This window comes from Misgurnus anguillicaudatus, chromosome 14, assembly GCF_027580225.2.
Source record: "Misgurnus anguillicaudatus chromosome 14, ASM2758022v2, whole genome shotgun sequence".
Lineage (NCBI taxonomy): Eukaryota > Metazoa > Chordata > Actinopteri > Cypriniformes > Cobitidae > Misgurnus > Misgurnus anguillicaudatus.
Genome location: NC_073350.2, coordinates 21023717 through 21048941, shown reverse-complemented (window position 1 = coordinate 21048941; position 25225 = coordinate 21023717). Strand labels below are relative to the sequence as shown.

Below are 25225 nucleotides of genomic sequence, written 5' to 3'. Positions count from 1 at the left end.
AAAGAGGGAGGGGGGAAGAAAAGCGTTGATGAAGATGGAGTTGAGCACATCACACACGTTAAATGGAGAGAGAAGTTAGTGCTGAAGCCGTTGTGTGAGGGAGAGCTTAGCATAACTTACATATTAGCTTTGCAAAGCAAATCTGCTGTTTGTTTATTAAAACTCATGTTTTAGGATTAGGACTAAAAGTAAACCAGTAAATATATATCACCACACATTTGTTAAACACGAAACTGCCAAGTTTTTCACTGTGTAGTTTTTCATTAAATGCTTGTTGCTGAACTTGTTAGTGCCATGTTATATTTACACACTAAAAATATAGTTGCAGAGTTAGCTCAGGTACAGCTTTGAGAAAGATGCTAAGCTTAACTCAATTCAAACTGGTAAAATACAGCCATGCTACCCTTTGTTACCAAAAAAGTAGCTGAGTATATTCTTAGATATTTAGGTTGACAGTTTCTTTTTAATCTGTAAATTGGCTTTTTGTTTGGTAGGCTATGCTACACAGATGCGTGTTTGGATAAAAACAACAGTGTTTTTAAATATCTGAGGTAATAATATTATGTAAGAAGTGTCACTATATCTCCCCAACTTGACAATTTTTGCTTTAGCAAGCTAGACATATCAATTTACACTTCAGTGTAAAATTTGGCCTGTAGTCCACCCTGAAGAAAAACACTTTTTTTTCTTTTTTTTTGACAAGGTTGTAATATTCACAGCATTTTGAAATGTTGGCTTATGTAACAAAACATAATGCACTTAAAGTAAGAATCTGTCATATCTGGCAACAACAGACAGTTAAAGGAATAGTCTACTCATTTTCAATATTAAAATATGTTATTACCTTAACTAAGAATTGTTGATACATCCCTCTATCATCTGTGTGCGTGCACATAAGCGCTGGAGCGCGCTGCGACGCTTCGATAGCATTTAGCTTAGCCCCATTCATTCAATGGTACCATTTAGAGATAAAGTTAGAAGTGACCAAACACATCTACATTTTTCCTATTTAAGACGAGTAGTTATACGAGCAAGCTTGGTGGCACAAAACAAAACGCAGCGCCTTTCCAAGCGGATCCAAAAGAGGAGCTACATTTTATGGCGTAAAAGCACTTTTGGGAGTACTTCGACTCGGCGCAGTAACACCCTCCCTCTCCCATAATGAGAGTGAGAAGGGGAGCGGACTTTTCAGGCGAGTCGAAGTACTCCCAAAAGTGCTATTACGCCATCAAATATAGTTCCTCTTTTAAATCCGCTTAAAAAAGCGCTACGTTTTATTTTGTACCACCAAACTTGCTCGTATAACTACTCGTCTTAAATAGGAAAAACGTTGATGTGTTTGGTCACTTCTAACTTTATCTCTAAATGGTACCATTGAATGAATGGGGCCAAGCCAAACGCCATCGAAGCGTCGCAGCGCGCCCCAGCGCCCACGCGCACGCACACAGATGATAGAGGGAACAACTCCTAGTCAAGGCAACAACACACTTCAACATTGAAAATGAGCAGACCACTCCCTCAACTGCTACTGGTACTTCACAAGTGTCCCAATATACACCGATAGGGTTAACACAATTATTCAATAAACACCCATAACGGCTATAAGATTGTGTTTGCTGAAGCCGTCTAAACTCTTCTTTAGATTTGCACATTTGCTTTTTCTGATCAAAAACAGAAAGAGGTTTTATCAGAATTTGTTGCTTGAAGTTATGAGATTTTTCTGATTTGGATAGCCGAGCTTCAGTTAGGCCACATTTATAGTGGTTGTTGTTGGTACGGCCATGGTAGCTTTGCGTGAAATTCTTAAAGGGACACTCCCCAGTTTTTGAAAATATGCCCATTTTCCAGCTCCCCTAAAGTTGAACATTTGATTCTTACCGTTTTGGAATCCATTCAGCTGCTCTCCGGGCCCGGCGGCACCACCCCCAGCACAGCTCAGCAAAATCCACCGAATCTGTCCAGACCACCAGCATCGCGCAAAAAACAACCAAATCGTTTTGTTTTTTTAAACTAGTGATGGTCGTTTTCGAAGCACTGCTTCATGAGGCTTCGAAACATTTGCGAATCTTTTGTTTCGAATCAGTGGTTCGGAGCTTGTTTCAAACTGGCCCAAGTCACGTGATTTTAGCAAACGAGGCTTTATTACGTCATAACTGTTTCGAAACGTTTCGAAAATCCGATGGTTCACCACTAGGGCGAGTTGATCACATGACCAGTGTCTAATATGTTTAGGTGAACTCGGGTCAGTTTTACTATGAAAGTTCATAAAACATTTATCCTTCTGACTAATAACACTGCCATTTTGTCTGCTTTTTGTTTATAGACAGATTTCATGACAAAAATGTGCATAACTAAAAGGGTAGTTAGTTTTAATCATTTGTTTGCCCTAAATAAAACTAAAAATACATAATACACTTTTAACTATGTCTTTATTAAGTTAAATAATTTTTTGTAACATATTTTAACAAAAATCTTGCTATTATTTTGTAAAAAAGTGTAAAATGTTTGGACACATCTGCTTGTACACTATTTTGGCCAGCAGGGGTCGCCAGCGTGTGTGGGTTTCGAACTGCTTCGAAAAACTGAATCAATTTTCGAAGCAATTGGTTCAATTGATTCGAAGCTTTGAAAAGCTTCGTTTCTCCCATCACTATTTTAAACGACTCTTCTCTAGTTACATCGTGTACCAATATTGAGGTGATATGGCTAGGAACCACACTCCCACTCCGGCGCAACAATCTTGGACCCCGCTACCACAACATGGCCGCAGGAGGCGCAATGACACCACGCAGCGCCTGAAAACAGTCCCCTCTATTGAAAGTAACCCAGGGGTACTATTTTCAGGCAGTGCGCAACACCACTACGCCTGCCGCAGCCATGCCACGTCAGCAAAGTCCCTGATCACCACGCCAGAACAAGAGTACAGTTCCCAGCCACATCTGCCTAGAAAATCACAACATTTAATTTTCCGTCGGTCTTAGTACATGATGTAACTACAGAAGAGTCAAGTTTTAAATAGGAAAAATATCTCAACTCTTTGGTTATTTTTAGCGCGATGCTAATGGTCTAATCAGATTCAATGGATTGTGCTAAGCTATGCTAAAAGTGGTACCGCCAGACCCAGAGATCAGCTGAATGTATTTCAAAACGGCAAAAATGTAAAAAGTACCTAAGAATCAGATGCATCATTAAAATTATTTTGTGCTTAAGCATAATGGAAAAACTTTTAATTTGGGGTTGTTTTAGATAGCTTGTTATAGCATTTGTTTGGTTAGTTGTTATTTTTGTTTAGAATGAGAAAGACTTATTCCCCAGGGTAAGAGCTACGTTCGGGACCTGTAACAGGTAAAACAAAGTAATTCATCAGGTTCAACACCAAACACAGCACAGAATGCATATCAAGACCTTTAATTTCAACATTTGAAGCCATTTTCCTTTAGGTGAACCCGAACAGGTTTTTACTGTTTATCTTAAAAAATGATTGATAGTGCAAACTTACTGATAGTCAAATGATCCATCTTGGTCTTTATGGTCAACGGCATCTAATGGGAGATCTTTCTTTTCTCTCACTAAAAAACAACAACAGCCATAAACAGTTATTATCCAACAGTTCACAATCATCCCATTCAAATTACAACTCGCATGCAACAAAACAAAATATAATTTTCATACTGTGCTGATCTACTACATCAATATCACAATAATAAACCAGTGTTATTGACTCTAGTTGGCAGTTTCGTGCATGTGCCGGATTTTACCTCGGTATTTACCTCCACGGCTCCTCTTAATGAAGCAGACAATAAGCAAGATGAGTACCAACAGAGCGACGGCACACATGAGTCCAATAAACCAGCCTTGAGTAGCAATGTCTTCGGCCTCCTTGTAGGCTGTTTACCACCAAACAAACAAACACACGGAAAAGACCAGGAGACAAGAGAGGTACAGAATAAAATGTTTAGGTTTGTAATGATTCATCCATAAATAACAACAGCAGAATTCAACTCCCACATGCTATCTCACACATTTTCTTTTCTTTCTACGTGATCCATTGCATGAGGAGAACAATAGCTGAACAATATGAGACCCCCATAAATCTCACTGACTTTCATCAGGCGCCATGGTGGGAGTAATCTGACAACTGTTCTTTATCAAAAACACATTAGTGGTGAGAACGGTGGATCTGAATTTTTGTATATCCTATCCTTAGCATGGCACGGTATATGTAAAGAGTTATCTGATGAAAATTGAAACTCAGTAAAGACAGCAGCTTGGAATTAAAAACATCATGAAATACTATATTTTTTATAATACCGTACTATGATCTAATAGCTGTATCTTGTTCCCCCTATATTAGGCTGATTCTTATAATATTTCTGTGCGTTTTCTGAGTTAAATGGACATTTGGGATGTTTCGACATTGTTGCATAAAACTTAAGTTGCCTTATAAAAGTTACCATATTTTGGTGGAAGATTTTGGAAGGATACCTCAGTGATAGGAGCAAACCATTAAAGTGATGGGTTGAATTATTATGAGCTCAGCGTTCCATATCAGAAAACCCCGAAATGCCATTTATAAGGATGAACGGCCCTTATCATGTTGAGGATTAATATCTTGCTGAGCTCGATCTTACAGAAGATGCTTTGAGATTTCATCTTGTTCACCACACCTGAGGCACACATCCTGTGAAGACGGGTGCTGCTAGAAAAATAACTGTTTGCTTATGGATCTACAATGAGTAATGAGAGTATACAAAATAGATGAGGCTTCAGAAATGATTTTATCAAGCAATAGCATTTATAATATTACATTTTGCATATGCTTTTTATAAAGAGACCCTGGTTCAAAAAATAGCATGTGGTGTGTTTTGGGGACTGGTCTTAACTAGGATAACCACACTTAAAGGGACACTCCACTTTTTTTGAAAATATGCTCATTTTCCAGCTCCCCTAGAGTTAAACATCAGATCTTTACCTTTTTGGAATCCATTCAGCCGATCTCCGGGTCTGGCGGTACCAATCCATTGAATCCGATCAGACCATTAGCATCATGCTAAAAATAACCAAAGAGTTTTGATATTTTTCCTATTTAAAACTTGACACTTTTGTAGTTACATCGTGTACTAAGACTGACAGAAAATTAAAAGTTGCGATTTTCTAGGCAGTTATAGCTAGGAACTATACTCTCATTCTGGCGTAACAATCAGGACCCTGCGCAGCAACATGGCTGCAGGAGGCGCAACGACACTACGCAGCAGCCGAAAATAGTCCTGTTAGTAATTTTCATGGCAGGGGACTATTTTCGGGCACTGCACAACATCACCGCGCCTCCCGCAGCCATGCCACAGCAGCAAAGCCCTTGATTTTTACGACAGAATGTGTTACCAGCATTATCTGCGTAGAAAATCAAAACTTTTCATTTTCTGTCGATCTTAGTACACAATGTAACTACAGAAGAGTGAAGTTTTAAATAGGAAAAATATCTCAACTCTTTGGTTATTTGTTTAGGCGTGATGCTAATGGTCTAATAGGATTCAATGGATTATGCTAAGCTATGCTAAAAGTGGCATCGCCAGACCCGGAGATCAGCTGAATGGACTCCAAAACGGCAAAAATCAAACGTTCAACTCCAGGGGAGTGTCCCTTCAAGAAAAAAATCTGTACCACAGCTGTCACGGGGGCAGTACGCTTTTAAAAAGTACAGCTTTGCACCTAAAAAGTTCATATTAGTATCTCAAATGTACATATTTGTAACAAATGTATACATATCTGTACATAATGACCCTTTTAAAGGGTGACAGCTGGGGTACATATTTTGACGATTTTTTTTCTAACAGTGCAGAAAGACTTCAACCACAAAACAGGCCATGTTGAACAGCTTTACCAGCACCAACCAACCAAGCTGATTCATCACCAGACAAGAACCAACAACCAGTACATTTGAGCCTACTGGTCTTTTCAGCAAGGCAGGCATTCAAATGTACAATTTAACAGTCTGCACATTTCCCAGGAATCAAACGTACAGTATATGCCCTGGCAGTGCTGGCGCCAGCCACAGAAACCCATAAATACAAAATAAACATGACAAAATGCAGTTGCATACACTTTACTGTAGATTTTTCTAATTCAAATGGTGGAGGTCACGTTGAACCCTTTCCTAGTCCTTCCTTGTGTCTCGGCCACCCCTCACCTCTGCCTGTCTCGAACGTGACATAGTCGCTGCTGATGGTGTTGTGCTCGTGGGAATACACCCGCAACCGATACTTGACCCCGGTCAACAGATCGGCCAGCTTAATGGGAGGCTTGTGCTTTACTTGTATGCTTTTCATCAACCCATTACCTTCAGGGGAAGACACAAGAGAGGTGTCCATCAAAGACAGAGAGTGGCCCACAGAACAGCTATTGGACAGCTAAGACCTAAGATCATTTGATGCATCACTCCAACTCTGTCTAGGTGAATTATTTGTTTATCCTACTATGGAAGTCAACAGGTACCGTCAACTGTGTGCTTACCATCATTTATCAAAGTATAGCTTATTTTGGTTTCAACAAAATCAAGAAACTCATACAGGTTTAAAGCAACATGAGGGTGAGGAAATACTGATAGTTTTAAGTGCATCACCTGTCTCATGATTCCTGTTTAACGCTTTGATTATAATATACTCTTACAAGTTTGCTATAATGAGTCCAGGACAAGAGTGGAGGGAGGTGCATCTTGTCTCAGCTACCCATACACATCATCTCATTTTTGAGGACGCTGAACCGTGGAGAGACAAACCCCAGTGGCATTGCCAGGATGTGGACATGATGTTCCAATGAGGTTTCCTGATGAAACCTGTCATGAAAACATCATGCAACATGCAACTCATTAGCTAGCATGAGTTTGAGAAAAAAAAATACGTAAATGAGCATTGCCATTTAAAAATAAAATGAGCACAGTTGTGTGCCATTTTAGTGCCACTTTGAACTATGCTTAGCCTAAATAACAGTAGCTGACTTTTGAATGCTATTATAATCTAATGGGGATAGATCAGCATAGATCTCATTTTAACTATACACATACACAGTGCATGCAACCGCCACAAATTTGACACAACATGATGTGAAAATGAGGAATAACAAAAAATCGGAGTGAAAATAGTACCCAATTTCTATTTCCACATCTTGTACTGTATGCTTGTGCATATTTGGACTGGCCTAATTTAACCCCTCGTCTGGCTAATCCTACAGTAGGTAGCCAATGTTAAACAAATAGTTTCATACAGTAGCCTTTATGCAAGCATTGGATTAAACTCAGATCCTTGCTGACACAGTTACACTAGCCTAATGGAGTATTGCATCAGCACATATGCAACAAGTACCAAGGTTAAATGTGTTACTTTGATTCTGACCTTGAGCGTGAAACATTAACCCTCCCATTAACCTTCTCTGTCTAAAACATTTCCACTCCATATTAAAAAGGAACAAAAGAGGCATCAATCAGATATGCCAGGCCTGCCAGCATATGGGATGCGACAATGGTGGCCAAAATGAACCATGAGCCAAGCAGTGGCGGGCAGGCAGACAAAGAGCATTGCTGGGAAGCCAATGGCAAGGGTTGAGAGGCAAAATGAGCAATCACATCTGATAAGCTGAACAGATAGCCCAAGGACAAAAGAGCAAGCGAGATAGAGAGAGCAAGATGGTATATGAGAGAGAGAAAGAGAGTTTTTTATAAGAAGATACACTGTAGTCAAATGCTACTAATATTTAAATACATTTCTATGCTGGTAATGGCTCATACATGTACATGCACAAGCACAGTACGTGTACAACAAAACACTGGCACAGTGCAAAGAGACGTATTGTATTTTGGTTGGTACTCAAAGTTAGTACCTGCCAAATAAACAAACATATACTTTATGGCTAAAGAGAGTAGGCCGACATGCTCTTCACACAATCATTTTTTAGATCAGTGTTTTGTTTTTTCTCTAAGGTCTTTAAAGAATGCTTAGATTTGTGACCCTGTCTGTGAAATCATGGCTAAAGTCTCAATTTAATTAAAGTTTGGTTAACGTCACACTCCTCGATTTTGCATTGATTTCGATCTTTGACATGACCTTACAAAGGCAATATTAAAGATATTGAGATTATATTTTCATTTTCACAGAAAGTTCTTTATATTCTGTAGGATGATTTTATGTAGAAAACAATAAGGGCCCTATAATGCATTTGGTGCAATGCAGTGTCTTTTGCTAGTTTCAACCGGCACAATTATAATTTTCACGTTTAACGTCACGTTGTTTAAATAGCAAATGCATAAAGGAGGTGTGTTCAGGTGCATTGTTGGCGGGTTGTTATTTTGAGGTAACTAAAATAGACTACGCCCTTGACCAACTAAAACCTGGTCTAAAGTCAATGGCGCAATATTGTTTTTGTTATTTAAAGAGCGCGTTAGTAATATGCGCCTATAAATGGGCTGACAATGCGCGTTTGCTCATCACACATGGATGCACAGCAGCACAAACGTTTTGAATATGAAAAATTAAAGAATTAAAACGTAAAAGATTATTATTGAGTCTCTTGGACATAAATGACGACCGATTATAAGACGTAAAGAGCTGCTTCACCTGTAGCCTTGTATGTTATTAAATGTTTTGCTTCAAACAAATGCAAAAATTGCATCTATTTTTAAATGTGTTTTTATTCTACCGCACAGAATAATTTTTTATGAGTACTTTGTACCTTTGGATATGAGATGAGAGCCTTTTTTTAAGTAATGCTTAAAAAAAACTCACGGCACGGCACTGTCCGAGTGCTGAAACGTCTCTCCAAAAGTTTGTAAATTCTTTATCTCTTGTTTGTTACAAATTAAGAATTTTTTAGAGTACAAACCTTTTCTTGCATATTTGTAAATTATTTTTTGAGATTACACTGATCATGTAGGCTACACTTCCATTTACAGCAATTAAAAGAGTGATATGTTTACTTACATGACTGAAAGAAAATGACTTTTAAAGGTTTTGATACAAAAAAAAGTATTTCAATACAAATGAAAACAACACAACTTTTTAACTTTTTAACTTTTTTCCTCCATTCAGTTTTTCAAGTTATAAATTCCGCCATCTAAACAGGGAATCGGCATGGCGCGAGCACAAATGGCATTTAAAGAGGACGAGAGCTGAGACTCTCATTGGTTTATTGCATGTTATGCCCAAAACACACCCATTACTCATTACGAGAATAAGAACAACCATTTTAGGCTGTGGGCTAGGCGCACAAACTATTGTCCCGTCGTTAAATTAGAAAAAGTGGATTCGGACACGCCCGTTTAGACTGTGCACTGTGCGCTTTAGACAATGTGCTTAGATAGGGTATTCACAGGCATGGTCACATTGTGTAACCAGAAAAAGACAAAGACCCTGATTAAGCAAATGATTTTTGCAGTGAGAGCAGTACTTCATGGACTACACGACTGGACTGCAGTATGCACTCAAAGTTATTGAGCAAAAATCTCACATGCCCAATTAAAGTTAAATATGCAGATTTTGGTGTTTAACCAATCGAGTCTAAAGCCTCTCTCCCCCTCATAGATTTAGTCTAACCTCTCCCTGTTCTCAGCCAATAGTGATAAATACAGCTGCCTAATAAAGGGAACATGCATGACTGCTGATGACACAAAGCAGACACGGTATTGCATCTAGACATTAGTACGTATGACTTGAATGCTCAGGACTGCCTTAATATTACAATTTATGCTACTAAAATATCAAACATTACAGGGAGTCCTAGCAGGAAGATATCATAAATGTAAAAAAATTCAAAACAACATTTACAATTCCTCCCGTTTGAATTAACATAAACTCCCTGCAATGTTTATTTCAGTGTTCTGTAAGGGCCCCATGAAATGCATTACGAGCAAATGATTTGGGTCTCCAGCAGGTCCAGTAAAATCTATGCTGTCCCCTTTACAAGCTCGGTAGGTACGTCTGGCTCTTACTCTCCGACGTGTACTCTATCACAAATGCACCGCTGTCAATGGAGAAGTTGTGCTTCCAGCTGACAGCATAGTCATTGTTTGCATCCACGGTCACATTCCAGATCTTTACATTCGGGGCTATACAGAACAGGTGGGAGAGGAGTACACTTTAATATTTTGTAGTACACACAAAGTTAGCAAATTGTAAATCATTCGTAAACCAAATGTCAATATTAATTCTGTGTAATCTGTGTGTTCGTGAGGGCACAATGCAAACATCAATCATGCCCTTATCCTAACTGGACGGCTAACTGAGTCAAACATACATAATGCATGTCATTTGAACAATCTGATCTGAACGCTCATCTGCTGTTTAAACTGTAGTGTAGTCAATGCACACTGTGTCATTATCAGATACCCAGCAGTTTCCAATCCACATTTTTAGGAGAAACAGGCCGAACACGAAGAACTGTAGTTGTAGTTGTAGTTGTGGTTGTAGTTGCGATAGTAGTAGGTTTAGGTGGAGCAGCAGTTGTAGGGGCGGGTGGGGCAGGTGTGGCTGGTTCTGGGGTAAGTATTGCTGGGACTGGGACGGTGGGAAGGGGAGGGGGAGGAGGAGAAGGAGGGGTTTCAAACATCAAGGCATCTGTAAAGGTAACCGCTGAGAGAGGAAGAGAACACAGAGAAGTTTAGATGGAAATTTTAGGGTTAGACACCAGAGAGACAAACCATCAAAGAGATCAAGTTTGTACAATGGAATTCCCACAATCCTCTTTTTCTGATCATTAAATAAGAATGAAATACTAGTATACTGTATACTTAACAGTATGCGGTATACTATTTAAAAAATTAGTTTATGAAACATTGTGCTGAGTGTTTAATTGAGCAATTCGAGTCCAAATATGTGTATAGCTCAGTGGTAGAGCATTGCATTTGCAGGGCAAAAGATCATGGGTTCGAATTCAAGAACACAATTACTGATTAAACTTTACAGTTTGTAATGCACTGTAAGTTGCTTTGGATAAAAGCATCTACCAAATGCATAAATAAATCAAAAATAATATGTGCGATGTGTCATGAGACACACAGGAACCAATGCAATTTTATGTGCTGTCATATTTGAATTAACCACACACACAATTGAGCAATTTGAGTCCAAATATATATGTTTCTATGGATGACAAATCCATCAATAAAATTATTAAACTTAAAGCTTGTTAAGCAAACATAATTTTTTACTTATATTAACCCACTGGACTCATATGTAATACATTAATATTAAATGTTTGTGCTTTGCCATGTTGGCTCTAATAAAAAGGTAACATGATGTCCACTTTAATATCAATTTGTTTATGTTTAACTGAAAAAAGAAAGTCATATACATCTGGGATGGTGTTAGAGTGAGTAAATTATTAAGATAAAATATTATTTTCCTATTTGGGTGAACTATAACTATTGCTTTAATTATCCATATAAATGGTGCAACAGCCTGACAGATATTAATAAGCAAAGATTTAGGCAAATATTTTGCAGTTCAATGATTCTGCATAGGTTTCATACAGTAAAGGGTATTTTAAAATTGATTGTTGTGCACCACCATGGGGAAGAACAGGGTTACTGCAGACCACTATGGTATTAGTTGAGTAAAATTCCCATCCAGTCATATAAAAATCCTCTCTTTGTAAGCATTATGAGGCATTTCTTCATACTATATCAAATCTGCCATGTACTTATTAACTTATACAAACTCTAAAAACAAACAATGCTAAATAGCACCAAAGGTGCTGGCTCATAATCATAGGGGAACCATTTCAAGTGCCATATATAGCACCTGTGTAGAACCATATTGTGCTATATAGAACCATTTCGGGTGCTATAGTACCTCCGTATGGTTCTTCGTATGTGCTTATAGGTGCTATATAGCACTAAAAATGGCTTCCCTATGATTACAAGCCTTTAGTGCTATTTAGCACCATTTTTTTTTTTTGAGTGTATATTGTTTACTTGTAGAATAAAAAATGGAAGAAAAGGATGTGGGGAAATCCATTAGAACACAGTTGATAAAATTATTAAAAGCAATGGGAAGACTCAGAATACAGACACATTTATTATTCTTTGCGCATACAAGATTTTACCTTAGAAACATTTCCAGAGCACCAGAAACCAACTCAAACCAGTTATAAAAAAAACAAGTGTATAACCAGTGTCCAAACTCAACAGACAAGCGAAAATGAAAAGTGCAGTTAATAATATTGTATCAAAAAGCCCAGAGAGCTTGGTGATTATGCCAGACCAAAACAGAGCCATGCCAACAGGTTTGAAACCAATGCACAAGGGGTGTGGTTTCCAGTCAACTCAGACAACAGCAATGTGGTCTCTTACCTGTACTGTACTGTACTGTACTGTACTGTACTGTACGGTGCTGTATATGTTGTCCGACTGACAAAAAATCATGAAGCAAAGGAAAATGAAGGTGACACATGGCAGAAGCGGTGATGTGCATTGCCAAGGCGATGAAACCAGTCTCTTTATGCATCTGTGCCTGATGTAGTTTAGTCTTTTGATAAGTGTGCTTCGCAATACTCTTAGCTGGACCTTTGACCTTTCATGCTAAGTGGAACAAATTTTAATCCATGGTGCACGGTGGACATTATTACATAATTATTTAACTAATGCAATTACTGCAATAATTATTTAACAATGTGTGTGTGTGTGTGTGTGTGTGTGCGCGCGCGTGTGTGTGTGTGTGTGTGTGCAAGCGTTTGTCTTCATTTAGCATGCTTTCAACATTGAGTATTTAATGCTGTAAATGGGCAAACTTTATTACTACAACTATTTATGAATTGTAAAAAGGCTACTAGATGTTTTATGATGAGCAATTTATAAAGTTTAAACCTATAAATGATTTAGGATATAATCCTAGATGATTACAATTTATGTTTTACTACCAGTGAAGACATTATCCACTTCATTTAAACAATATCCCCTGTATTATTTAACTGGCCTTCTGCTGTTTTCCTAATCATTTTAAATAACAAGCTTCATTAAATGCATGCCATTTGTATATATATATATATATTGCCACTTGACGTTGTTATTATATATCTTATGAAAAACAATAATTATGTTTTATCATTGTTCAGTTATTCAAAAATAACAGGACACTCTGCTGTGTAAAAACTGAATTCTTGAAAAATGTCCTACACAATCACCTGAAACTTAAAGCAACACTATGTAGTTTCCATGTAAAAATGACTTACAGCTCCCCCATGTGGTTGAAAAGCGCAACAGTGCCTGGTATCAGACACTCTTCTGCAGGCAGGGGGAGGGGCGGGGCTGTGTGCTCTACCCTCCACCGCCACTTTCAGAGTGTGCTTGTAGCAGCTAGGAGGCTGCTCAGGTTGCAGCAACAGTACAATTTGTCCAGTTAAAAGTTGTTCTATCACTGAAATAATTTTAGAGACATTATTTAAAGGTAAAAAAACTACATAGTGTTGCTTTAATATCCGCTTCATCTATATCTAAACGCCTATGTCAAACCATACCACATGAGGCCTCTGTTTCAACCAATTTGTTTGAATCAAATAGAGTTTTAAATTGATAATGAGACTAGCATGCTGGGGTATGCCAAGCAAGGCATGTGACAGGAAGTGATATCAGGGCTAACCTCGGTGCGATCAGGGATTAGAGGTCAAAATTATGTAAAGTAACCTCAGATTTACCTTAAAGGAAAACACCACAATTTTTCAATATTTTACTACAATTTTTACTCACCTCAACTTAGACGAATTAATACATGTGTTTATTTTTTCAATGCATGCACCTTTAATCTTTGTACAGCGCTTCCTGGATGTGTCAGCATTTAGCCCAGCCCCATTCATTCCTATGGCTCCAAACAAAAGTTTTATTTTGTGTCACCATACTTACTCGTGTAACTACTCATGTAACAGTCTTTAAATAGGGAAAACATGGAAGTGTTTGGTGGCTTCCAAATTCATCCCTGCCTGGAGCCATAAGAATGAACGGGGCGTGGCCAAATGCCAACACATTCACAAGGCACCGCACAAAGATCAAAAGTGCACGCATTGAAAAAAGACAGGGATGCATCAACCCGTCCAAGTTGAGGTAAGAACACAACAAAACACTGAAAAACGGTGGCGTTCTTCCTTTAAAACAGAACTACGTGTTGATTTAACCATATTTTTGCGGCTCTTAGGTCACAGTAGCAGAAATTAAACAACATTGCAAAATGATTGTAGAAACTATAATCTTCTACACTGAGAGCAGATTCAGTGAGTTCACAGAAATGCAGAAGGCCCATCCCTGAAAGCACACAGTGATGGATGATAGCAGACATACTGAGAAACAGAAAGGGAAAGGCAGCAGTAGACAGTGCAGTTTAGCACATTTCAGCACAGAGTGTCAAAGGTGAAGTGTGTTTCTGCAGCAGTACCATCTTACAGAATCGATCTAAACTCAGTGGAAAAATTATAGCAGATGCTTTTTTACTGTGCATTAATGTGCATTTACACATTTTCTCAGTATATGAGTTCCCTGGGTAACATTTCTGTGCTGCTAATGCAATGCTCAACTAATTGAGCTACAAGGACACTTCTTATTTTGTTCTTGTTTTCCAGTATAAATAATTTTACACTTTAAAACAAGACACATTTAAATTGCACAAGACTTGTAAGCAAATCATTAAGCATATAATATCAAAAGTTTTTGTGTCTTTTATACTTAAAGGGGAAAAAATGTGGTAAGATAAATAAATGTATATTCCATAAAAACATCTACAATTTTGGTTCTCAAGTTAAATTATCATACTTGAAAAAGAGCCAAAATACAGCAAAGATTATTGTTCTCTGATTCTGATTCCAGGTTTGTTTGGTTTACACACTTCACCTTTAAGAAAATAATGAATACATTTCGAGTGTGTGTAAAACTCTCTATGGCTACGTTTTCGTAAAAACAGAAAAGTTTTTCCATTGCGTTTTGAAGTTTCATTCGACAATGATGTTAAAAAGATCCCCATTCACACGGATCAGTGAAAACAACTGGAAATGCTGTATAATGCATGCCAGGCCAGAAGTACCTGTACATTGTAAAAAAATCTTTGCTGCGTTAAATTTTTTGTTTAATTAACTCAGATTTACAAGTCATTTTAACTTACTATTATTTATCTTGACAAGAGATATAGAATATAGAATAAATTTGACATACAATATATTTTATAGGTTAAAGGTGCAATCTGTAAATTTTAGGAGGATCTTTTGGCAGAAATGCAGTATAATATACATAACTATGTTTTCAGTGGTGTATAACTTACATAATGAACTGTACTGTTTTTATTAACTTAGAATGAGCCGTTTTATCTACATACACTGCGGGTCCCCTTACATGGAAGTCGCCATTTTGCGCCGCCATGTAGCCCTAAATGGACTAAGTTATTTACAGAGCGCATTTGATCATGTTTTCTCAGATGACAACATATTTGTCCTGTGGTGGCTATTGTAGCTTTTGTAGGAGGGGTGAGCGGTGGACTCAGCTGTTGGTTGCAATTCCCAATCTCACTGCTAGATGCCGCTAAAATCTACACACTGCACCTTTAAAACAACTCAACATAAGTTGAATGACTTGCAAATCTGAGTTAATAAAACAAAAAAGCCAGCAAAGAACTTTACAGTGTAGGTGATGTCATACGATATCTGAACAAGCATGCATATGACATCACCTTTTTTACAAATTCATATTTTTGTAGTTTATAAAGAGGTGATAAAACTTTTCAGTTTTTGAGTTTTTTCTGGAAAATGTGACCCTGGACCACAAAACAAGTCAAAGGTCCAAGTCGCACGGGTATATTTGTAGCAATAGCCAACAATACATTGTATGGGCAATTTTATTAATACTGTATGTTCCATGAAGATGCAAATATATCAGAAGTTTATTTATCATTAGTAATATGTGTGACTAAAGACTTCATTTGGACAACTTTAAAGGCCATTTTCTCAATATAAAAATTTTGACCGATTCCAGATTTTCAAATAGTTTTATCTCCCCAAATATAATCCTATCCCAACAAACCATACATCGATGAAAAGCTTATGTTTTGTGGTCCAGAGTCACAAATAGTGTCATGTAAGCACCCCTAAACAGTATAAGACAGCGCTCCGTTCAAATTCATCAGGAACTTCAAATGTAGTTGTGAGCTTAAGTACTCAACTGCACTGTCGTATTCAATAAGGACAAACAGAGAATGTGAGGTAGACCGAAAGTGAAGAAGAAACAAAGTAGAGCAAAAGAGAAAGACGGTCAGGCAGGTCATCCAATACCCCATTACCTACAACTGGAGAATCAGTATCTGGGGTGCCTTCGGTCAGCACCACAGGAAAGACAGGTGGAAAAGAGGAGAGACAAGTGAGAGAAGAAACAGTAGAAATAAAGCAGTTAAGAGAGAAACAGGCCAAGTTAGAGACACTACAAAGCATCAGGAAACAACAGTGTTGAATGAGACAAGAAGTATTAACAGGCGAGATCAGGAAGAGTACAGAAGGGTGAAGCACAGACAACGACCAATGATTCTGCTCTCAGATTTTCTAACAACAACACAACACACAACACTGAGACGTATGTTTGCTGACCTTCATTAGCAAAATGTGGCGATTCTACGGCGTACACCTCTCCTGCCCCAACCTGTGTGCGAGCCGCCAGGTAAAACTTGTATCGCGTGAAGCGGTGAGGAAGGTTCATGGTGTACTCTGTCACGTTGGCTGGAAAGCTCTGAACCTTTCTCTCTCCCATCTGTGTCCCATTCACTAAAATAGCAGAACAGAATGGACCGTTTAGTGAAAAAAAAATATATAGCCAGTTTACACAGCGGCCCCAAAAGATATGCAAATGTATGCATTATATGGTTTAATATTTTAACAAAATATTACAGCAGATAAAATAATTTAATTATCATGATGTATTAGACATTTTCTAAAAATTCGGAGCCATTTTTGCATTTACTTTAAAGGAAAACACCACCGCTCCTCAACACCTTACTATGTTCCCACCTCAACTCAGACAAATGAATACACACCTATCTTTTTTCAATGCATGCACTTAATCTTTATACAGCGCGTTGTTAATGTGTTAGCATTTAGCCTACCCCCATTCATTCCTATGGCTCCAGGCAGGGATAAATTTAGGAGCCACAAAACACTTCCATGTTTTCCCTATTTAAAGACTGTTACATGAGTATTTACACGAGTAAGTATGGTGGCACAAAAAAAAAAAAAATTGTATAATGAGAACTATAATATTGCATTAATATTGACGGAAGTTTGAGCAATAGGAGGAGTAGTTAGGAGTGATGATGTTACTGCACACCGAGGTCGAAGTGCTGCAAACTAAGTGCTCTTCCGCCATACAATATAGTTCTCAATTTGTATACTCTTAAAAATCGCTACATTTTATTTTGCGCCACCATACTTACTCGTGTAACTACTCATGTAACAGTCTTTAAATAAGAAAAACATGGAAGTGTTTGGTGGCTTCTAAAATCATCCCTGTTTGGATCCTAAGGAATGAATGGGGCTAGGCTAAATGCTAACACATTCACGATGCGCTGTACAAAGATTAAGTGCACACATTGAAAAATTATCGGTATGTGTTAATTAGTCTAAGTTGAATTAAGAACATAGAAAAATATTGAAAAACTGTGATGTTTTCCTTTAAACGTGTTCATACAGGACATTAAAATAGGATATGCACAATGTGTCTAAATCCATTTCACCTCAATTTTAAACAATAACAAGTAACAAAGACCTTTCACAGTTTCGAATGATGTATTACTATTATCTCTAAGACCAAAATCAGAGGCGTATTTTAAGTTTCTTTCCAAAACAATAAGAAAGAAACAAAGTCGACCCCTGAAGGTTAATGATCAACATACATTAAAAAGTGAAATGTGTTGCCTGAAAGTATTCTTGTAATATCTAATAATAAACTGCAATTGTTTTTAATTTTATCTCGTTTTTTAAGCATTGCTTACATGTAATTGTACAAAGTGTTCTCACCTGTGTGGTATTGAAGTGTGTATCCAATCAGCACACCGTTTGGCTCCAGGGGTTTGTCCCACTTCAGGTGAACCACGTCCGTGTGCTTCTGAATCTTGAAGTATTTTGGGGCTCCTGGTTCTATGAAATGATCAAGCAAGCTATTCATATTATGTTTTAGATACAAACATCAAACATTTCTCTCATTATAGCTAAAACACTCCACAAGCCTATAGTGACTCATACCTCCCTCCTTAGTTTGAAACTCCACAATGTTGCTTTGTGGTCCCTCGTATTCTTTGTTAGCCACAACCATGTACATCTTGTATTTGCTGTAAGGATAGAGTTCAGTCAGGATGCCAGAGGGCTGTTCTGCTGTTGTGTAGAAACCTTTATGAAGCTTTGTCCTGTTGACTTTCAGGCCCTTTATCAGACTGGCCTCCCTCCAGTAGTACAACTGTGAAAAATGATGAATAATGCTAGTTATGAACACTTAATGAAAAGGATGTACTACAATAGTACCATAGCATTTTTTATGCATAACATGCTTTTTTGGATAGTGTATGTATTATGTTAATGGTATTTTGAGTACTGTACCCTGGAGAACCATAAAAGCATACATACTTTACCATGATTTTAGCATCTACAGTAATACCACCACTGAACTACAGTACCCTTGCAGTACTTTGTAAGTGAAGGTACCAATGTGGTTTTTATCATGCAGGATATCATGAAGATTTATATCATCCACTCACTTTATATTCCCTAAACTCTCCGTTCACAGTGCTGGGGTCCACTGGGATCCAGTGAATGTTTACTTTGGTGCTGTTGATCTTTGAGACCCTGAGATCTGTAGGTGCAGCTGATGGTTCTGAGGATGAAGCAGTAAAGATGCATTACCATCTATAACTGATTATATACGTGACATTAGATATCATATGTTAGTACTTACTGTCTTCCCCAGAATAACCGATGACAATATCAGACTCAGGACCGAGCCCAAAATCATTGACGGCTTGGACTTTCAGCTCATAAGGAACATAAGTGCCTGTATCATGGATCGTGTGTTTCGCTCCTGTGGTGGTTACGTGGCTCCACTCTTCATTTGTGTCTTTTAATCTCCACCACAGCATATATCGCAGGTTCGGCCCGTTCCTCTCTGTGTTCTTCAGGGCCTTTGAAACGTACAGATTGATCAGCTTAGTTAGCTTATCTGATTAGTTTTATTAATCAGATATAGGCCTTGTCCCCACGGACACTGGAATTTTTATAACCGTGACTTTTTATACGCATTCGGCCGTTCGTCCACACGAACACGTAGTATCACGTCACTGAAACCGAACATTTTTGAAAACTCCTGCCAGGGTGAGTATTTTAAGGGGTTTTTGCTTCTGATTAAGGCTTCTGATTGGCCGATGTGGTTTAAGGTTAGGATTATTTCACCGCCTGCTGGTTTCACGTGTTTTTGTGTGTTCATGTAGGCCAAGATTTCTTTTAAACCGCAGGAGGAAAAACTCTGGTTATAAAAATACCCGTGTCCGTGTGGACCAGCCCATAGATTCATAAACGTACACTTTGTAAAGATGTGACTCTTGATATTTTCATACGTTATTAGCACTGTTTAAATGGAGGGTCTCTTTCTACAATATTTACCTGCCAGGTGACCTCCATGTTGTTCTTTTTGTTTCCCCAACCTTTAAGAGCACTTGGAATGACATCAGGAGCTGAAACGCAGACTCACAAGTCAGTAAATGTTTTAACTTTAAATTATTCCTAATTATTAACTTTAAACTAATCAGTTAAACTAGCATTTATATTTACATTTATGCATATGGCAAACTGTTTTATCCAAAGCAACCATTCAGTCCATTGGGAATCTAGTCCTTGACCTTTGTGCTGTTAAAATCCTTGTTTAATTAATATAATGGTTAACTTACGAGCACCGCTGGTCTGATAGCGTGCAGAGGGTTGGCTGGGTTCACTCTGGCCCACGGCGTTGATTGCTATGACTCTAAACTGATAGTTTACAAATGGTGACAGCTGCAGGTTAACTGAGTTTAGGTTGCCATCATGCACTGACAGATTCTGCCACTTTCCCGGCTCCCACTTGTCTTCCTCAAATTGGACGAGGAACTGTGCAGATAAATTTGGTGCATTATCACATCTGTGAGAAGCAGGTGACTGAACAAAGTCAATATTAGTTTGCATTATAAAACGGTTAGTTCCAATCCTTGATTCTGATTGGTCAATAGGTGTGCTTTATTCACGATAAAACACTGCTATGACCGCTTCACCCAACGGTTCTATTTAATATCACTGCGCCCTTAGCAACACCCTTAGCAACACATAAACATACAATGAGACAAAGTCTAAGAACAGTTTGTTGTTTTTATTTGAGTTTTCATGTTGTTGTTCGCAGTCAGGGACTATTTTGTCTAGCGGAAGGAATGCTTTTATTGATTTAACTTCATGAAAGTTGCGCTAATATTTTTTTTACTTTAATATTGTGTGGTAACCGTTTTATAAAAGCAATAAGGTACTCGAGGCAAGTGCTGTAATGTGAATAAGTAACGGCTGAAGGGGTTGCAGGCACTCCGCTTCGCGTCGTGCCTAACAACGCCCTTCAGCCGTTACTTATTCACGATACAGCACAGCCTCTCGTACCTTATTGCTTACTTAAAAGACAAATTATTTGAATATCACTGAAATGCTTTCAGCGATGGATGAGACATCAAAGTAGTGTCTTTGCTAGCATGGACGGTACTGTACAAGTTTCCTGCTACTAAATTAAAGGGACACTCCACTTTTTTTGAAAATATTTTCATTTTCCAGCTCACCTAGAGTTAAGCGTTTGATTCTTACCATTTTGGAATCCATTCAGCTGATCTCCGGGTCAGGCGGTACCACTTTTAGCATAGCTTAGCACAATCCATTGAATCTGATTAGAGCATGTAGCATTGCTCTCAAAAATAACCAAAGGGTTTCGATATTTTTCCTATTTAAAACTTGACTCTTCTGTAGTTACATCGTGTACTAAGAAAATTAAAAGTTGTCATTTTCTAGGCAGATATGGTACTATACTCACATTCTGGGTAATAATCAAGGACTTTGCTGCTGTAACATGGCTGCAGCAGACGTAGTGATATTACGCACTGCCCAAAAATAGTCCCCTTGGGTACTTTCAATAGCAGGGGACTATCTTCAGGTGCTGCGTAATATCATTGCGCCTCCTGCAGCCATGTTACAGCAGAAAAGTCCTTAATTATTACGCCAGAATGTGAGTATAGTTCCTAGCCAAATCTGCCTAGAAAAGGGCAACTTTTACTTTTCTGTCAGTCTTAGTATACGATGTAACTACAGAAGAGTCAAGTTTTAAATAGGAAAAATATCCAAACTCTTTGGTTATTTTTTTGCGCGATGCTAATGGTCTAATCAGATTCAATGAATTATGCTAATGTACTGCTAAAAGTGTTAGCGCCTTCTTGGAGATCAGCTCAATGGATTCCAAAATGGAAAAATCTAATGTTTAACTCTAGGGGAGCTTGAAAATGTGAATATTTTCAAAAAAAGTTTAGTGTCCCTTTAAATGTGACATATAGATTATAAATTAAATAATAAGCATATATTATTGCATGATATTTTGAAAAGCTCTTATTCATGACAGTAGTGGCAAAACAAAATAATTGATGCAATACAATGCAAACATCACACCTACAGTATTTGGATAGGGACACCTTGATGTCCGCAAAAATTTTAAATATCCCGGAAATCAATTATTTGGGAACATCCAAGTTAGAGTGGTCAAGTTCAAATATTTTTTACAAGGTCTTAGATTGTCATCTACACTTCAGTGTCCATAACACAGAAAATACTACATCAATTGCATTGTAAAAACATTTCATTCAATTTAATAGCATAGATGACTAGCTGTTAAAAGAGAGACCCTATTGAAGTCATAACACAATAAATTATATAAAAAAGGAATTTGGTCGGTGAGCTACCTCCCTGAAATGAGTTTTGTAGGGTGGGGTGTCTACAAAAAAAAAAACGGTGAAAACTATGGACACCACCTGTACAGCAACAGCTCTTATTAGAACTCGAATAAAGCATGGAAAGGACATTCAGGGGTTTTTAGTCAGCACATAAACAAAGGTACAGTCGTCAGTCTTACGTGTAACTGGGCTGTTGTTTTCATTTCCATGCACCCAGGTGAGTCTGACTCTGCGAGCTGAGGGATCAGACAGCTCAAGATCCAGAGGGGGGTCGGGTCGACCTAGGTGAATAATGGCATGTTTTTAGCCAGGTTCACTTAAATAAGTACCTTTCAGGGATATTATATGTTAGATGCACTAATTGAATGTTAGATAGATAGATACTGTTCTAGATTTGTTACCTGCGGAGGGACTACGAGTTGGGTCAGGACCGTCACCCACTATGAGGTAAAGGTCAGAGGTCAGAAGTCAAGGGTTAGTATGACTATTAATACTATTAAAAAAGGCAAATATAACAACAGACAAATGCTCTAGCTAAAGGAAGAGGAGTTTCTACGCAAAAGTAGTTATATGCAAACTATTTTGAGAAAATACTGAGTAAAACCGGGCTCACACTACATTTTTTAAATCCTGGTCAAATATAAAATCTGGTTGCAATAAAGAATATTGTGCCAAGGATAAGATAATTGTGCCAGAGGGAGAGCTTCACATCACCTCATGAGGAAGCGGATGCAAACGAATAGAGATTGTGACGTTTTCCAATTTGTTTTGTAATTTCCTGATTGAAAATCTAAAATATCAAACATGTTTGCTATGATTGATGTGCCCCCAATTTGCTGGCGAGTCTCCAAACGTCACACATTACATGGTGAGCCGAACATTGAAACCGATTGAGGTCCAGGACCCGATTTGTCTTTGAATCTCCGGAGGGGAAAATCAGGGTAAATTCTGGCTGATAATCCTGTAGTATGAGCCCGGCGTGGTCTACTGTGCCATGTCTACATTCATTTAGTATTTATTATGACATGTGTAAGTTACTTAACATTAGCATATAAACATGTAAACATAACTCAAAACATTATGAAAAGCAGTAGACAGTTATGGCGTGTGCGTGTGTGTGTGTGTGTGTGCGTGTGTCCTTCATTTTTAAGAAATTTCCCTCAAAATGTTGATAAACTTTAGTACATTTGGTCAATGGATGCCACCATTTTTACTGCTAAACAAATGTGTACCTAATACTGTAAGGCGAGCTGATGCTGAGTATTCATCTATCTCAGTTTTGGCAGTGCATCTATATGTTCCTGAATCCTCTGGATTGATATTGGGAATAGTTATGGATTCATCATCCTTTTTTATCCGGCTCCTAAAACATAGACATTTGATGTTACATACACAATCACACAATACACAATTATCTTAAAAACACCTTCCAAATGTGAATATCGATATAATGTATCCTTGTAAAGTTTACAGAAGTGAAGAATAATATTTTTAATACAATTATGATTATATGTGACCACCTGTGTGTGAAATCCAGGCTAAAAGTTTCACTTATTAATTTCACTTCATTTTTTATCTTTGCCATGGTCTTACTCTGTCAATATTAAAGACATCAAGGTTATATTTTCACAGAATGTTCTTTAAATATGTAAATGATTTTATGTAGAAAACAGTAAATCACAAAAAAATGACTTCAGCTTGGTTTTCACAGGCAGGGTCACATTTTATGAGATTGTATTGTTATTGTATATTACAGCCAGCCTAAGCTCAAAGGCTTGTCATCTTTCAGCCATGTGACAGTAACGGGAAGGGATGCGTCGTGTTTAACTCGACAGTCAAAACGAGCTGTGCTTCCTTTAGGTCCAGTCATGTCCTCTGGGGCCCGAACTATTCTTGTCGGTTCTGAAATGAATCACATCTAGCATAAGGAAATTTTTAAACCTACAGTATGTAAATATACCAAAAAAATCAGCAAAATAATTTTGATGTGAACTGAATGGCATTATTGTTTCATACCTTTGACCTCCAGGAGCACCTGATTATCCACCTGGCCCAACATATTGGTGGCGACACAGGTGTAGGTGCCTTGGTCTTCTGGCCGAGCCTGTGTGATTTCCAAAGTACCATTGAAATACACCTTATACTGCCCACCATCAAGACCGCTGCCTTGGCCATTCTTGAACCTGAACACATGTACACACATTGAACTCTCTCTCTCTCTCTCTCTCTCTAGCTAATCTCTCTTTACTAATCCTCCTAACTAGATCTTAAATCAAGCTTACCAACGGAGCGTAGGAAACGGTGAGCCAAAGAAAGGGCAGTCAAGAAAGGTTCTGTTATTTTCAATGACTTTAATCTGTTGGTTCTTCGGACCTAGCATCCGTGGAGCCATGTCTACAAATAAAACAACAGTAAGATCTCACAAAATGAGCATTGTGTGACCCATCTGAACCCTCTGAATGGTTGAACTCATCTTGTACCTAGGATGCTGACAAAAGCATTGGCCAGTAGGTATCCGTGCTCATTAGAAGCATTGCACTGGTACACCGCACTGCTGCCGATCTGCACCGAATGGAACATGATGGTATCACCCTGCACTTCATGGCTTGACTGTGAACCTAAATAGGGGAGAAGATAAAGTATCAGCATATGAACTACAATTATCATTGTACAGGAAAGGAAACTGACTTACTCTCTATAGGTCCCCCATTCATCAGCCATTGGATACTTGGCTTTGGGTTCCCATTGGCTCGGCATACCAGTCGTCCATTTTCATTAGGGGCAAGCACAAGATTGGTGGGCTTATCGAGCCAGTAGGGAGCAGCTTAACAGGGCAAAGACAAGATGTAGAAATTAGACCAAAAACCAGATGCTTTCATTAAAAAATACATTTTAAATCTTCTCAATGCCCCACCTTTGACCTGGACTTCATAGGAATGACGAATTATGCCAATCTTGTTGCTGGCCATGCATGTATATCCCCCGGCGTCTTCCTCTGACACGTTGAGGATACGTAAAGTTTTATTAAAGTTCTCAAACTTGACCTTCTGTAACGGAAGATCTCCTCCTCTTTTAAACCATTCGATTGTAGGGGTTGGGCTAGAAATGGAAAATAAGACTACATGTTGGAAACATCTCACAAACTACTGGACCCCAGTGTTGTTCTCCTTAAAAGTCTTTGGCCTTCCAATACCCAAACATCTTTAGGAGATACCGCCTATAGTATTTTGTTCATA

The 25225-nt window shown here is 38.2% G+C and overlaps 1 protein-coding gene across 25 annotated transcripts in view; it reads right to left on the bottom strand.

Moving 5' to 3' along the window:
- nfasca (neurofascin homolog (chicken) a) overlaps positions 1 to 25225 on the bottom strand; it is a 102094-nt gene that overhangs the window by 10732 nt on the left and 66137 nt on the right. For 11 of the 25 annotated variants that reach the window (XM_073876047.1, XM_073876040.1, XM_073876044.1 and 8 more), the window contains 22 exons: positions 24904 to 25088; positions 24682 to 24813; positions 24470 to 24607; positions 24272 to 24383; positions 24006 to 24172; positions 23744 to 23891; positions 23222 to 23352; positions 22391 to 22429; positions 22172 to 22270; positions 19935 to 20135; positions 19651 to 19721; positions 18950 to 19172; positions 18753 to 18868; positions 18244 to 18454; positions 18019 to 18138; positions 16597 to 16770; positions 16296 to 16325; positions 10374 to 10616; positions 9977 to 10093; positions 6188 to 6337; positions 3759 to 3887; positions 3500 to 3569 (listed from right to left, as the gene is read on the bottom strand). In XM_073876047.1, coding sequence (XP_073732148.1) covers positions 3500 to 3569; positions 3759 to 3887; positions 6188 to 6337; positions 9977 to 10093; positions 10374 to 10616; positions 16296 to 16325; positions 16597 to 16770; positions 18019 to 18138; positions 18244 to 18454; positions 18753 to 18868; positions 18950 to 19172; positions 19651 to 19721; positions 19935 to 20135; positions 22172 to 22270; positions 22391 to 22429; positions 23222 to 23352; positions 23744 to 23891; positions 24006 to 24172; positions 24272 to 24383; positions 24470 to 24607; positions 24682 to 24813; positions 24904 to 25088 — 3006 coding nt within the window. Of the gene's footprint in view, positions 1 to 1440; positions 3337 to 3495; positions 3570 to 3758; positions 3888 to 6100; positions 6338 to 9976; positions 10094 to 10373; positions 10617 to 16295; positions 16326 to 16596; positions 16771 to 18018; positions 18139 to 18243; positions 18455 to 18752; positions 18869 to 18949; positions 19173 to 19650; positions 19722 to 19934; positions 20136 to 22171; positions 22271 to 22390; positions 22430 to 23221; positions 23353 to 23743; positions 23892 to 24005; positions 24173 to 24271; positions 24384 to 24469; positions 24608 to 24681; positions 24814 to 24903; positions 25089 to 25225 lie in introns of those variants that run through there. The other 14 variants (XM_073876045.1, XM_073876046.1, XM_073876050.1 and 11 more) reach the window with 11 other exon arrangements.